Source organism: Oncorhynchus nerka, linkage group LG24 (assembly GCF_034236695.1).
Source record: "Oncorhynchus nerka isolate Pitt River linkage group LG24, Oner_Uvic_2.0, whole genome shotgun sequence".
NCBI classification, from domain to species: domain Eukaryota; kingdom Metazoa; phylum Chordata; class Actinopteri; order Salmoniformes; family Salmonidae; genus Oncorhynchus; species Oncorhynchus nerka.
In genome coordinates this window covers 65742819-65757893 of record NC_088419.1, presented here as the reverse complement: position 1 = coordinate 65757893, position 15075 = coordinate 65742819, and the positions used below count along the sequence as shown (strand labels likewise).

General features: G+C 55.3%; 1 protein-coding gene across 2 annotated transcripts in view; it reads left to right on the top strand.

Moving 5' to 3' along the window:
* LOC115108440 (paired amphipathic helix protein Sin3b-like) overlaps positions 1-13833 on the top strand; it is a 38155-nt gene extending 24322 nt beyond the window's left edge. For both annotated transcript variants that reach the window (XM_029632765.2, XM_029632764.2), the window contains exon 19: positions 12889-13833. In XM_029632765.2, coding sequence (XP_029488625.1) covers positions 12889-13119 — 231 coding nt within the window. In that variant the 3' untranslated portion in view covers positions 13120-13833. The remainder of the gene's footprint in view (positions 1-12888) is intronic.
* The last annotated feature ends 1242 nt before the right edge of the window (positions 13834-15075 follow it).

Genomic DNA, 15075 nt, shown 5'->3' with positions numbered 1-15075 from the left:
TGTAGGCTTCACTAACTCTTCCCGTCCCTCTCCCTCAGGCCCAGCACTGTCTGTAGGTCTAACTCTTCCCGTCTCTCTCCCTCAGGCCCAGCACTGTCTGTAGGCTGGTCTAACTCTTCCCGTCTCTCTCCCCTCAGGCCCAGCACTGTCTGTAGGCTTCACTAACTCTTCCCGTCCCTCTCCCTCAGGCCCAGCACTGTCTGTAGGTCTAACTCTTCCCGTCCTTCTCCCTCAGGCCCAGCACTGTCTGTAGGCTGGTCTAACTCTTCCCGTCCCTCTCCCTCAGTCCCAGCACTGTCTGTAGGTCTAACTCTTCCCGTCCTTCTCCCTCAGGCCCAGCACTGTCTGTAGGCTTCACTAACTCTTCCTGTCCCTCTCCCTCAGTCCCAGCACTGTCTGTAGGCTTCACTAACTCTTCCCGTCCCTCCCTCAGTCCCAGCACTGTCTGTAGGTCTAACTCTTCCCGTCCCTCTCCCTCAGGCCCAGCACTGTCTGTAGGCTTCACTAACCCTTCCCGTCTCTCTCCCTCAGGCCCAGCACTGTCTGTAGGTCTAACTCTTCCCGTCCCTCTCCCTCAGTCCCAGCACTGTCTGTAGGCTTCACTAACTCTTCCCGTCCCTCTCCCTCAGTCCCAGCACTGTCTGTAGGTCTAACTCTTCCCGTCTCTCTCCCTCAGGCCCAGCACTGTCTGTAGGTCTAACTCTTCCCGTCTCTCTCCCTCAGGCCCAGCACTATCTGTAGGCTTCACTAACTCTTCCCGTCTCTCTCCCTCAGGCCCAGCACTGTCTGTAGGTCTAACTCTTCCCGTCTCTCTCCCTCAGGCCCAGCACTGTCTGTAGGTCTAACGCTTCCCGTCTCTCTCCCTCAGGCCCAGCACTGTCTGTAGGCTTCACTAACTCTTCCCGTCCCTCTCCCTCAGTCCCAGCACTGTCTGTAGGCTTCACTAACTCTTCCCGTCCCTCTCCCTCAGTCCCAGCACTGTCTGTAGGTCTAACTCTTCCCGTCCCTCTCCCTCAGGCCCAGCACTGTCTGTCTGTAGGTCTAACTCTTCCCGTCCCTCTCCCTCAGGCCCAGCACTGTCTGTAGGCTTCACTAACTCTTCCCGTCTCTCTCCCTCAGTCCCAGCACTATCTGTAGGTCTAACTCTTCCAGTCTCTCTCCCTCAGGCCCAGCACTGTCTGTAGGCTTCACTAACTCTTCCCGTCTCTCTCCCTCAGTCCCAGCACTGTCTGTAGGTCTAACTCTTCCCGTCTCTCTCCCTCAGGCCCAGCACTGTCTGTAGGCTTCACTAACTCTTCCCGTCTCTCTCCCTCAGGCCCAGCACTGTCTGTAGGCTTCACTAACTCTTCCCGTCCCTCTCCCTCAGGCCCAGCACTGTCTGTAGGCTTCACTAACTCTTCCCGTCTCTCTCCCTCAGGCCCAGCACTGTCTGTAGGTCTAACTCTTCCCGTCCCTCTCCCTCAGGCCCAGCACTGTCTGTAGGCTTCACTAACTCTTCCCGTCTCTCTCCCTCAGGCCCAGCACTGTCTGTAGGCTTCACTAACTCTTCCCGTCTCTCTCCCTCAGGCCCAGCACTGTCTGTAGGTCTAACTCTTCCCGTCCCTCTCCCTCAGGCCCAGCACTGTCTGTAGGTCTAACTCTTCCCGTCCCTCTCCCTCAGGCCCAGCACTGTCTGTAGGCCTCACTAACTCTTCCCGTCCCTCTCCCTCAGGCCCAGCACTGTCTGTAGGTCTAACTCTTCCCGTCTCTCTCCCTCAGGCCCAGCACTGTCTGTAGGCTTCACTAACTCTTCCCGTCTCTCTCCCTCAGTCCCAGCACTGTCTGTAGGCTTCACTAACTCTTCCCGTCTCTCTCCCTCAGGCCCAGCACTGTCTGTAGGCTTCACTAACTCTTCCTGTCTCTCTCCCTCAGGCCCAGCACTGTCTGTAGGCTTCACTAACTCTTCCCGTCTCTCTCCCTCAGGCCCAGCACTGTCTGTAGGCTTCACTAACTCTTCCCGTCTCTCTCCCTCAGGCCCAGCACTGTCTGTAGGTCTAACTCTTCCCGTCCCTCTCCCTCAGGCCCAGCACTGTCTGTAGGCTTCACTAACTCTTCCCGTCTCTCTCCCTCAGGCCCAGCACTGTCTGTAGGTCTAACTCTTCCCGTCCCTCTCCCTCAGGCCCAGCACTGTCTGTAGGCTTCACTAACTCTTCCCGTCTCTCTCCCTCAGGCCCAGCACTGTCTGTAGGTCTAACTCTTCCCGTCCCTCTCCCTCAGGCCCAGCACTGTCTGTAGGTCTAACTCTTCCAGTCTCTCTCCCTCAGGCCCAGCACTGTCTGTAGGCTTCACTAACTCTTCCCGTCTCTCTCCCTCAGGCCCAGCACTGTCTGTAGGCTTCACTAACTCTTCCCGTCTCTCTCCCTCAGGCCCAGCACTGTCTGTAGGCTTCACTAACTCTTCCCGTCTCTCTCCCTCAGGCCCAGCACTGTCTGTAGGTCTAACTCTTCCCGTCCCTCTCCCTCAGGCCCAGCACTGTCTGTAGGTCTAACTCTTCCCGTCCCTCTCCCTCAGGCCCAGCACTGTCTGTAGGTCTAACTCTTCCCGTCTCTCTCCCTCAGGCCCAGCACTGTCTGTAGGCTTCACTAACTCTTCCCGTCCCTCTCCCTCAGGCCCAGCACTGTCTGTAGGTCTAACTCTTCCCGTCTCTCTCCCTCAGGCCCAGCACTGTCTGTAGGCTTCACTAACTCTTCCCGTCTCTCTCCCTCAGTCCCAGCACTGTCTGTAGGCTTCACTAACTCTTCCCGTCTCTCTCCCTCAGGCCCAGCACTGTCTGTAGGCTTCACTAACTCTTCCCGTCTCTCTCCCTCAGTCCCAGCACTGTCTGTAGGTCTAACTCTTCCCGTCTCTCTCCCTCAGGCCCAGCACTGTCTGTAGGCTTCACTAACTCTTCCCGTCTCTCTCCCTCAGGCCCAGCACTGTCTGTAGGCTTCACTAACTCTTCCCGTCTCTCTCCCTCAGGCCCAGCACTGTCTGTAGGCTTCACTAACTCTTCCCGTCTCTCTCCCTCAGGCCCAGCACTGTCTGTAGGTCTAACTCTTCCCGTCCCTCTCCCTCAGTCCCAGCACTGTCTGTAGGCTTCACTAACTCTTCCCGTCTCTCTCCCTCAGGCCCAGCACTGTCTGTAGGCTTCACTAACTCTTCCCGTCCCTCTCCCTCAGGCCCAGCACTGTCTGTAGGCTTCACTAACTCTTCCCGTCCCTCTCCCTCAGGCCCAGCACTGTCTGTAGGCTTCACTAACTCTTCCCGTCTCTCTCCCTCAGGCCCAGCACTGTCTGTAGGCTTCACTAACTCTTCCCGTCCCTCTCCCTCAGGCCCAGCACTGTCTGTAGGCTTCACTAACTCTTCCCGTCCCTCTCCCTCAGGCCCAGCACTGTCTGTAGGCTTCACTAACTCTTCCCGTCCCTCTCCCTCAGGCCCAGCACTGTCTGTAGGTCTAACTCTTCCCGTCCCTCTCCCTCAGGCCCAGCACTGTCTGTAGGCTTCACTAACTCTTCCCGTCCCTCTCCCTCAGGCCCAGCACTGTCTGTAGGTCTAACTCTTCCCGTCCCTCTCCTCAGTCCCAGCACTGTCTGTAGGCTTCACTAACTCTTCCCGTCCCTCTCCCTCAGGCCCAGCACTGTCTGTAGGCTTCACTAACTCTTCCCGTCCCTCTCCCTCAGGCCCAGCACTGTCTGTAGGCTTCACTAACTCTTCCCGTCTCTCTCCCTCAGGCCCAGCACTGTCTGTAGGCTTCACTAACTCTTCCCGTCTCTCTCCCTCAGGCCCAGCACTGTCTGTAGGCTTCACTAACTCTTCCCGTCCCTCTCCCTCAGGCCCAGCACTGTCTGTAGGCTTCACTAACTCTTCCCGTCCCTCTCCCTCAGGCCCAGCACTGTCTGTAGGCTTCACTAACTCTTCCCGTCCCTCTCCCTCAGGCCCAGCACTGTCTGTAGGTCTAACTCTTCCCGTCCCTCTCCCTCAAGCCCAGCACTGTCTGTAGGCTTCACTAACTCTCTCCCGTCCCTCTCCCTCAGGCCCAGCACTGTCTGTAGGTCTAACTCTTCCCGTCCCTCTCCCTCAGTCCCAGCACTGTCTGTAGGCTTCAATAACTCTTCCCGTCCCTCTCCCTCAGGCCCAGCACTGTCTGTAGGCTTCACTAACTCTTCCCGTCCCTCTCCTCAGGCCCAGCACTGTCTGTAGGTCTAACTCTTCCCGTCCCTCTCCCTCAGGCCCAGCACTGTCTGTAGGCTTCACTAACTCTTCCCGTCCCTCTCCCTCAGGCCCAGCACTGTCTGTAGGTCTAACTCTTCCCGTCCCTCTCCCTCAGTCCCAGCACTGTCTGTAGGCTTCACTAACTCTTCCCGTCCCTCTCCCTCAGGCCCAGCACTGTCTGTAGGCTGCACTAACTCTTCCCATCCCTCTCCCTCAGGCCCAGCACTGTCTGTAGGCTTCACTAACTCTTCCTGTCCCTCTCCCTCAGGCCCAGCACTGTCTGTAGGTCTAACTCTTCCCGTCTCTCTCCCTCAGTCCCAGCACTGTCTGTAGGTCTAACTCTTCCCGTCTCTCTCCCTCAGGCCCAGCACTGTCTGTAGGCTTCACTAACTCTTCCCGTCCCTCTCCCTCAGGCCCAGCACTGTCTGTAGGTCTAACTCTTCCCGTCCCTCTCCCTCAGGCCCAGCACTGTCTGTAGGTCTAACTCTTCCCGTCCCTCTCCCTCAGGCCCAGCACTGTCTGTAGGCTTCACTAACTCTTCCCGTCCCTCTCCCTCAGGCCCAGCACTGTCTGTAGGTCTAACTCTTCCCGTCCCTCTCCCTCAGTCCCAGCACTGTCTGTAGGCTTCACTAACTCTTCCCGTCCCTCTCCCTCAGGCCCAGCACTGTCTGTAGGCTGCACTAACTCTTCCCATCCCTCTCCCTCAGGCCCAGCACTGTCTGTAGGCTTCACTAACTCTTCCCGTCCCTCTCCCTCAGGCCCAGCACTGTCTGTAGGTCTAACTCTTCCCGTCCCTGTCCCTCAGGCCCAGCACTGTCTGTCTGTAGGTCTAACTCTTCCCGTCCCTCTCCCTCAGGCCCAGCACTGTCTGTCTGTAGGTCTAACTCTTCCCGTCCCTCTCCCTCAGGCCCAGCACTGTCTGTAGGCTTCACTAACTCTTCCCGTCTCTCTCCCTCAGGCCCAGCACTGTCTGTAGGCTTCACTAACTCTTCCTGTCCCTCAGTCCCAGCACTGTCTGTAGGCTTCACTAACTCTTCCCGTCCCTCTCCCTCAGGCCCAGCACTGTCTGTAGGCTTCACTAACTCTTCCCGTCCCTCTCCCTCAGGCCCAGCACTGTCTGTAGGCTTCACTAACTCTTCCCGTCCCTCTCCTTCAGGCCCAGCACTGTCTGTAGGCTTCACTAACTCTTCCCGTCCCTCTCCCTCAGGCCCAGCACTGTCTGTAGGCTTCACTAAATCTTCCCGTCCCTCTCCCTCAGGCCCAGCACTGTCTGTAGGTCTAACTCTTCCCGTCTCTCTCCCTCAGGCCCAGCACTGTCTGTAGGCTGGTCTAACTCTTCCCGTCTCTCTCCCCTCAGGCCCAGCACTGTCTGTAGGCTTCACTAACTCTTCCCGTCCCTCTCCCTCAGGCCCAGCACTGTCTGTAGGTCTAACTCTTCCCGTCCTTCTCCCTCAGGCCCAGCACTGTCTGTAGGCTGGTCTAACTCTTCCCGTCCCTCTCCCTCAGTCCCAGCACTGTCTGTAGGTCTAACTCTTCCCGTCTCTCTCCCTCAGGCCCAGCACTGTCTGTAGGCTTCACTAACTCTTCCTGTCCCTCTCCCTCAGTCCCAGCACTGTCTGTAGGCTTCACTAACTCTTCCTGTCCCTCTCCCTCAGTCCCAGCACTGTCTGTAGGCTTCACTAACTCTTCCCGTCCCTCCCTCAGTCCCAGCACTGTCTGTAGGTCTAACTCTTCCCGTCTCTCTCCCCCAGGCCCAGCACTGTCTGTAGGCTTCACTAACTCTTCCTGTCCCTCTCCCTCAGTCCCAGCACTGTCTGTAGGCTTCACTAACTCTTCCCGTCCCTCCCTCAGTCCCAGCACTGTCTGTAGGTCTAACTCTTCCCGTCTCTCTCCCCCAGGCCCAGCACTGTCTGTAGGCTTCACTAACTCTTCCCGTCTCTCTCCCCCAGGCCCAGCACTGTCTGTAGGCTTCACTAACTCTTCCCGTCTCTCTCCCTCAGGCCCAGCACTGTCTGTAGGCTTCACTAACTCTTCCCGTCCCACTCCCTCAGGCCCAGCACTGTCTGTAGGTCTAACTCTTCCCGTCTCTCTCCCTCAGGCCCAGCACTGTCTGTAGGCTTCACTAACTCTTCCCGTCCCTCTCCCTCAGGCCCAGCACACTCTTCCCGTCCCTCTCCCTCAGTCCCAGCACTGTCTGTAGGTCTAACTCTTCCCGTCCTCTCCCTCAGTCCCAGCACTGTCTGTAGGCTTCACTAACTCTTCCCGTCTCTCTCCCTCAGGCCCAGCACTGTCTGTAGGTCTAACTCTTCCCGTCCCTCTCCCTCAAGCCCAGCACTGTCTGTAGGCTTCACTAACTCTTCCCGTCTCTCTCCCTCAGGCCCAGCACTGTCTGTAGGCTTCACTAACTCTTCCCATCCCTCTCCCTCAGGCCCAGCACTGTCTGTAGGCTTCACTAACTCTTCCCGTCTCTCTCCCTCAGGCCCAGCACTGTCTGTAGGCTTCACTAACTCTTCCCGTCTCTCTCCCTCAGGCCCAGCACTGTCTGTAGGCTTCACTAACTCTTCCCGTCCCTCTCCCTCAGGCCCAGCACTGTCTGTAGGTCTAACTCTTCCCGTCCCTCTCCCTCAGGCCCAGCACTGTCTGTAGGCTTCACTAACTCTTCCCGTCCCTCTCCCTCAGGCCCAGCACTGTCTGTAGGTCTAACTCTTCCCGTCCCTCTCCCTCAGTCCCAGCACTGTCTGTAGGCTTCACTAACTCTTCCCGTCCCTCTCCCTCAGGCCCAGCACTGTCTGTAGGCTTCACTAACTCTTCCCGTCCCTCTCCCTCAGGCCCAGCACTGTCTGTAGGTCTAACTCTTCCCGTCCCTCTCCCTCAGGCCCAGCACTGTCTGTAGGCTTCACTAACTCTTCCCGTCCCTCTCCCTCAGGCCCAGCACTGTCTGTAGGTCTAACTCTTCCCGTCCCTCTCCCTCAGTCCCAGCACTGTCTGTAGGCTTCACTAACTCTTCCCGTCCCTCTCCCTCAGGCCCAGCACTGTCTGTAGGTCTAACTCTTCCCGTCTCTCTCCCCCAGGCCCAGCACTGTCTGTAGGCTTCACTAACTCTTCCTGTCCCTCTCCCTCAGTCCCAGCACTGTCTGTAGGCTTCACTAACTCTTCCCGTCCCTCCCTCAGTCCCAGCACTGTCTGTAGGTCAGCTAACTCTTCCCGTCTCTCTCCCCCAGGCCCAGCACTGTCTGTAGGCTTCACTAACTCTTCCCGTCCTCTCCCCTCAGGCCCAGCACTGTCTGTAGGCTTCACTAACTCTTCCCCGTCTCTCTCCCTCAGTCCCAGCACTGTCTGTAGGCTTCACTAACTCTTCCCGTCTCTCTCCCTCAGGCCCAGCACTGTCTGTAGGCTTCACTAACTCTTCCCGTCCCACTCCCTCAGGCCCAGCACTGTCTGTAGGTCTAACTATTCCCGTCTCTCTCCCTCAGTCCCAGCACTGTCTGTAGGCTTCACTAACTCTTCCCGTCTCTCTCCCTCAGGCCCAGCACTGTCTGTAGGTCTAACTCTTCCCGTCCCTCTCCCTCAGGCCCAGCACTGTCTGTAGGTCTAACTCTTCCCGTCCCTCTCCCTCAGGCCCAGCACTGTCTGTAGGTCTAACTCTTCCCGTCCCTCTCCCTCAGTCCCAGCACTGTCTGTAGGCTTCACTAACTCTTCCCGTCCCTCTCCCTCAGGCCCAGCACTGTCTGTAGGCTTCACTAACTCTTCCCGTCCCTCTCCCTCAGGCCCAGCACTGTCTGTAGGCTTCACTAACTCTTCCCGTCCCTCTCCCTCAGGCCCAGCACTGTCTGTAGGCTTCACTAACTCTTCCCGTCCCTCTCCCTCAGGCCCAGCACTGTCTGTAGGCTTCACTAACTCTTCCCGTCCCTCTCCCTCAGGCCCAGCACTGTCTGTAGGTCTAACTCTTCCCGTCCCTCTCCCTCAGTCCCAGCACTGTCTGTAGGCTTCACTAACTCTTCCCGTCCCTCTCCCTCAGGCCCAGCACTGTCTGTAGGCTTCACTAACTCTTCCCGTCCCTCTCCCTCAGGCCCAGCACTGTCTGTAGGCTTCACTAACTCTTCCCGTCCCTCTCCCTCAGGCCCAGCACTGTCTGTCTGTAGGTCTAACTCTTCCCGTCCCTCTCCCTCAGGCCCAGCACTGTCTGTCTGTAGGTCTAACTCTTCCCGTCCCTCTCCCTCAGGCCCAGCACTGTCTGTAGGTCTAACTCTTCCCGTCCCTCTCCCTCAGGCCCAGCACTGTCTGTAGCCTTCACTAAGGCCCAGCACTGTCTGTAGGCTTCACTAACTCTTCCCGTCTCTCTCCCTCAGGCCCAGCACTGTCTGTAGGCTTCACTAACTCTTCCCGTCTCTCTCCCTCAGGCCCAGCACTGTCTGTAGGCTTCACTAACTCTTCCCGTCTCTCTCCCTCAGTCCCAGCACTGTCTGTAGGCTTCACTAACTCTTCCCGTCTCTCTCCCTCAGGCCCAGCACTGTCTGTAGGCTTCACTAACTCTTCCCGTCTCTCTCCCTCAGGCCCAGCACTGTCTGTAGGCTTCACTAACTCTTCCCCGTCCCTCTCCCTCAGGCCCAGCACTGTCTGTAGGCTTCACTAACTCTTCCCGTCTCTCTCCTCAGTCCCAGCACTATCTGTAGGTCTAACTCTTCCAGTCTCTCTCCCTCAGGCCCAGCACTGTCTGTAGGCTCACTAACTCTTCCCCGTCTCTCTCCCTCAGTCCCAGCACTGTCTGTAGGTCTAACTCTTCCCGTCTCTCTCCCTCAGGCCCAGCACTGTCTGTAGGCTTCACTAACTCTTCCCGTCTCTCTCCCTCAGGCCCAGCACTGTCTGTAGGCTTCACTAACTCTTCCCGTCTCTCTCCCTCAGGCCCAGCACTGTCTGTAGGCTTCACTAACTCTTCCCGTCTCTCTCCCTCAGGCCCAGCACTGTCTGTAGGTCTAACTCTTCCCGTCCCTCTCCCTCAGGCCCAGCACTGTCTGTAGGCTTCACTAACTCTTCCCGTCCTCTCTCCCTCAGGCCCAGCACTGTCTGTAGGCTTCACTAACTCTTCCCGTCTCTCTCCCTCAGGCCCAGCACTGTCTGTAGGTTCTAACTCTTCCCGTCCTCTCCCTCAGGCCCAGCACTGTCTGTCTAACTCTTCCGTCCCTCTCCCTCAGGCCCAGCACTGTCTGTAGGCCTCACTAACTCTTCCCGTCTCTCTCCCTCAGTCCCAGCACTATCTGTAGGTCTAACTCTTCCCGTCTCTCTCCCTCAGGCCCAGCACTGTCTGTAGGCTTCACTAACTCTTCCCGTCCCTCTCCCTCAGGCCCAGCACTGTCTGTAGGTCTAACTCTTCCCGTCCCTCTCCCTCAGGCCCAGCACTGTCTGTAGGCTTCACTAACTCTTCCCGTCCCTCCCTCAGGCCCAGCAGTCCCAGCACCCTCTCCCTCAGTCCCAGCACTGTCTGTAGGCTTCTAACTCTTCCCGTCCCTCTCCCTCAGGCCCAGCACTGTCTGTAGGCTTCACTAACTCTTCCCGTCCCTCTCCCTCAGGCCCAGCACTGTCTGTAGGCTTCACTAACTCTTCCCGTCCCTCTCCCTCAGGCCCAGCACTGTCTGTAGGTCTAACTCTTCCCGTCTCTCCCTCAGGCCCACTGTCTCTGTAGGTCTAACTCTTCCCGTCCCTCTCCCTCAGGCCCAGCACTGTCTGTAGGTCTAACTCTTCCCGTCCCTCTCCCTCAGGCCCAGCACTGTCTGTAGCCTTCACTAAGGCCCAGCACTGTCTGTAGGCTTCACTAACTCTTCCCGTCTCTCTCCCTCAGGCCCAGCACTGTCTGTAGGCTTCACTAACTCTTCCCGTCTCTCTCCCTCAGGCCCAGCACTGTCTGTAGGCTTCACTAACTCTTCCCGTCTCTCTCCCTCAGTCCCAGCACTGTCTGTAGGCTTCACTAACTCTTCCCGTCTCTCTCCCTCAGGCCCAGCACTGTCTGTAGGCTTCACTAACTCTTCCCGTCTCTCTCCCTCAGGCCCAGCACTGTCTGTAGGCTTCACTAACTCTTCCCGTCCCTCTCCCTCAGGCCCAGCACTGTCTGTAGGCTTCACTAACTCTTCCCGTCTCTCTCCCTCAGTCCCAGCACTATCTGTAGGTCTAACTCTTCCAGTCTCTCTCCCTCAGGCCCAGCACTGTCTGTAGGCGTCACTAACTCTTCCCGTCTCTCTCCCTCAGTCCCAGCACTGTCTGTAGGTCTAACTCTTCCCGTCTCTCTCCCTCAGGCCCAGCACTGTCTGTAGGCTTCACTAACTCTTCCCGTCTCTCTCCCTCAGGCCCAGCACTGTCTGTAGGCTTCACTAACTCTTCCGTCTCTCTCCTCAGGCCCAGCACTGTCTGTAGGCTTCACTAACTCTTCCCGTCTCTCTCCCTCAGGCCCAGCACTGTCTGTAGGTCTAACTCTTCCCGTCCCTCTCCCTCAGGCCCAGCACTGTCTGTAGGCTTCACTAACTCTTCCCGTCTCTCTCCCTCAGGCCCAGCACTGTCTGTAGGCTTCACTAACTCTTCCCGTCTCTCTCCCTCAGGCCCAGCACTGTCTGTAGGTCTAACTCTTCCCGTCCCTCTCCCTCAGGCCCAGCACTGTCTGTAGGTCTAACTCTTCCCGTCCCTCTCCCTCAGGCCCAGCACTGTCTGTAGGCCTCACTAACTCTTCCCGTCTCTCTCCCTCAGTCCCAGCACTATCTGTAGGTCTAACTCTTCCCGTCTCTCTCCCTCAGGCCCAGCACTGTCTGTAGGCTTCACTAACTCTTCCCGTCCCTCTCCCTCAGGCCCAGCACTGTCTGTAGGTCTAACTCTTCCCGTCTCTCTCCCTCAGGCCCAGCACTGTCTGTAGGCTTCACTAACTCTTCCCGTCTCTCTCCCTCAGTCCCAGCACTGTCTGTAGGCTTCACTAACTCTTCCCGTCTCTCTCCCTCAGGCCCAGCACTGTCTGTAGGCTTCACTAACTCTTCCCGTCTCTCTCCCCTCAGGCCCAGCACTGTCTGTAGGCTTCACTAACTCTTCCCGTCTCTCTCCCTCCCAGCACTGTCTGTAGGCCCAGCACTGTCTGTCCCTCAGGCCCAGCACTTCTGTAGGCTTCACTAACTCTTCCCCGTCCTCTCCCCTCAGGCCCAGCACTGTCTGTAGGTCTAACTCTTCCCGTCCCTCTCCCTCAGGCCCAGCACTGTCTGTAGGCTTCACTAACTCTTCCAGTCTCTCTCCCTCAGGCCCAGCACTGTCTGTAGGCTTCACTAACTCTTCCCGTCTCTCTCCCTCAGGCCCAGCACTGTCTGTAGGCTTCACTAACTCTTCCCGTCTCTCTCCCTCAGGCCCAGCACTGTCTGTAGGCTCACTAACTCTTCCCGTCTCTCTCCCTCAGGCCCAGCCTGTAGGTCTCTCCCTCAGGCCCAGCACTGTCTGTAGGTCTAACTCTTCCCGTCCCTCTCCCTCAGGCCCAGCACTGTCTGTAGGCCTCACTAACTCTTCCCGTCTCTCTCCCTCAGTCCCAGCACTGTCTGTAGGTCTAACTCTTCCCGTCTCTCTCCCTCAGGCCCAGCACTGTCTGTAGGCTTCACTAACTCTTCCCGTCTCTCTCCTCAGGCCCAGCACTGTCTGTAGGCTTCACTAACTCTTCCCGTCCCTCTCCCTCAGGCCCAGCACTGTCTGTAGGCTTCACTAACTCTTCCCGTCCCTCTCCCTCAGGCCCAGCACTGTCTGTAGGTCTAACTCTTCCCGTCTCTCTCCCTCAGGCCCAGCACTGTCTGTAGGCTTCACTAACTCTTCCCGTCTCTCTCCCTCAGTCCCAGCACTGTCTGTAGGCTTCACTAACTCTTCCCGTCTCTCTCCCTCAGGCCCAGCACTGTCTGTAGGCTTCACTAACTCTTCCCGTCCCTCTCCCTCAGGCCCAGCACTGTCTGTAGGCTTCACTAACTCTTCCCGTCCCTCTCCCTCAGGCCCAGCACTGTCTGTAGGCTTCACTAACTCTTCCCGTCCCTCTCCCTCAGGCCCAGCACTGTCTGTAGGCTTCACTAACTCTTCCCGTCCCTCTCCCTCAGGCCCAGCACTGTCTGTAGGCTTCACTAACTCTTCCCCAGTCTCTCTCCCTCAGGCCCAGCACTGTCTGTAGGCTTCTAACTCTTCCCGTCTCTCTCCCTCAGGCCCAGCACTGTCTGTAGGCTTCACTAACTCTTCCCGTCCCTCTCCCTCAGGCCCAGCACTGTCTGTAGGCTTCACTAACTCTTCCCGTCCCTCTCCCTCAGGCCCAGCACTGTCTGTAGGCTTCACTAACTCTTCCCGTCCCTCTCCCAGCACTCAGGCCCAGCACTGTCTGTAGGCTTCACTAACTCTTCCCGTCCCTCTCCCTCAGGCCCAGCACTGTCTGTAGGCTTCACTAACTCTTCCCGTCTCCCTCAGGCCCAGCACTGTCTGTAGGCTTCACTAACTCTTCCCGTCCCTCTCCCTCAGGCCCAGCACTGTCTGTAGGCTTCACTAACTCTTCCCGTCCCTCTCCCTCAGGCCCAGCACTGTCTGTAGGCTTCACTAACTTTTCCCGTCTCTCTCCCTCAGGCCCAGCACTGTCTGTAGGCTTCACTAACTCTTCCCGTCTCTCTCCCTCAGTCCCAGCACAGGGTGGCTGTGAAACAGCACGAGCGCTTTGACAAGTGGCACCAGGGCTGGCTGGCAGAGCACGTGCCTCCGGCGGCCGATCGCTCGGTCCACGACTGGCTGATGGGTGAGGAGGAAGAGGACATGATCCCCTGCAAGACCACCTGCCTCAACACACAGGTCAAAGGCCTGCCTGTCAACAGATACCAGGTGCATTACAGTAGGAAACCCCCCTCTCCCTAGAGGCTGGATCCACACACAATCTCTCTCACACACATCTGACCTACTACACACACGGAGAGAGACTGGGTGGACTTTGCAGACGTATTGAGACTGAGATTGGGGGATCCAGTGCGGAACACAGGAGCTCTTCATCCGATTCACCCATGCTGCTTCTCTGTTCAGTCAGCAGTGCAAGCAGAGGGACGTGAGAATAAAATCATTGTTTGTTTCAATGTGAATGTTTTTTTTTTTTTTTTTTTTTTTAAAGTCCATTGTAGTTTTTAGCTTCTGAAGCCAGAGGGCCTTTTGTTTGTTTTTGTATATGTTTATACTGAAGTACTGAGAAATGGTTAAAAATGTGTTTCATGCTCCACAATGTCTTTTGTACAGTAAGCTCAACTTCAGTAATTTGATTACTGTATGTGCATATACTACACATTTTATATATGCATTTACATGAATATGATGAAAAATGACATGATCTTAGTGTTTTGCAGGCAGCCAATTCTTGATATTTACTTTTTTTCTGGTCATTTTTATTTTTCTTGTGACTAAACAGATGATTGATTTAACTTTGTACATTTTATGGAACATCAGAATTATGTATCATATTCAAATCTTTACTTTGGTTTGTCATTTTGCATACTAAAATAAACTATCAGTGTTAAAATAATGTATAACATTTATCCTGTATCAGTTATCATGAATAAACAACTGAGTTGTGAACTTCTTAAACAGCCTGGAAAAGCATTTTTAACATTTTATATACAGTACCAGTCAAACGTTTGGACACGCCTATTCATTCCAGGGTTTCTCTTGGTATTCTCTCAACCAGCTTCATGAGTTAGTCCCCTGGAATGCATTTCAGTTAAAAGGTGTTCTTTCCTTCTCAATGCGTTTGAGCCAATCAGTTGTTGTGACAAGGTCGGGGTGGTATACAGAAGATCGCCCTATTTGGTAAAAGACCATGTCCATATTATGGCAAGAACAGCTCAAATAAGCAAAGAGAAATAAATGACACTCCATCATTACTTTAAGATCAAGGTCAGTCAATATGGAAAATGTCGAACTTTGAAAGTTTCTTCAAGTGCAGTCGCAAAAAACATGAAGCGCTATGATAACTGGCTCTCAAGAAGATCACAGGAAGGAAGACCCAGAGTTACCTCTGCAGAGGTAAAGTTCATTAGTTAACTGCACCTCAGATTGCAGCCCAAATAAATGCATCAGAGTTCAAGTAACAGATAGAGCTCAACATCAACTGTACAGAGGAGGCTGCGTGAATCAGGACTTCATGGTCGAATTGCTGCAGAGAAACCATTACTATACTGCATGTTTCGGATATTCAATAAAAATAAACTAAAGAACAATAAGACTTGCTTGGGCCAAGAAACATGAGCAATGGACATTAAACCGGTAGAAATCTATCCTTTGGTCTGATGAGTCCAAATTTGAGATTTGTGGTTCCAACTGCCTTGTCTTGGTGAGATGCAGAGTAGATGAACAGATTATCTCCGCATGTGTGGTTCCCACTGTGAAGCATGGAGGTGTGGGTGTGTTTTGCTGGTGACACTGATTTATTTAGAATTTAAGGCACACTTAACCAGCATGGCTACCACATCATTCTGGTTTGGGCTTAGTCCCACTATCATTTGTTTTTTAACAGGACAATGACCCAACACCTCCAGGCTGTGTAAGGGCCGTTTGACCAAGAACGAGGGAGTGCTGCATCAGATGACCTGGCCTCCACAATCACCCGACCTTAACCCAATTTAGATGGTTTGGGATGAGTTGAAATGCAGAGCGAAGAAAAAGCAGCCAAAAGTGTTCAGCATATGTGGGAACTCCTTCAAGACTGTTGAAAAACTATTCCAGGTGAAGCTGGTTGAGAGAATAACAAAGAGTGTCAAGGCAAAGGGTGGCTACTTTGAAGAATCTAAAATCTATTTGAATTTTTACACTTGTTTACTACATGATTCC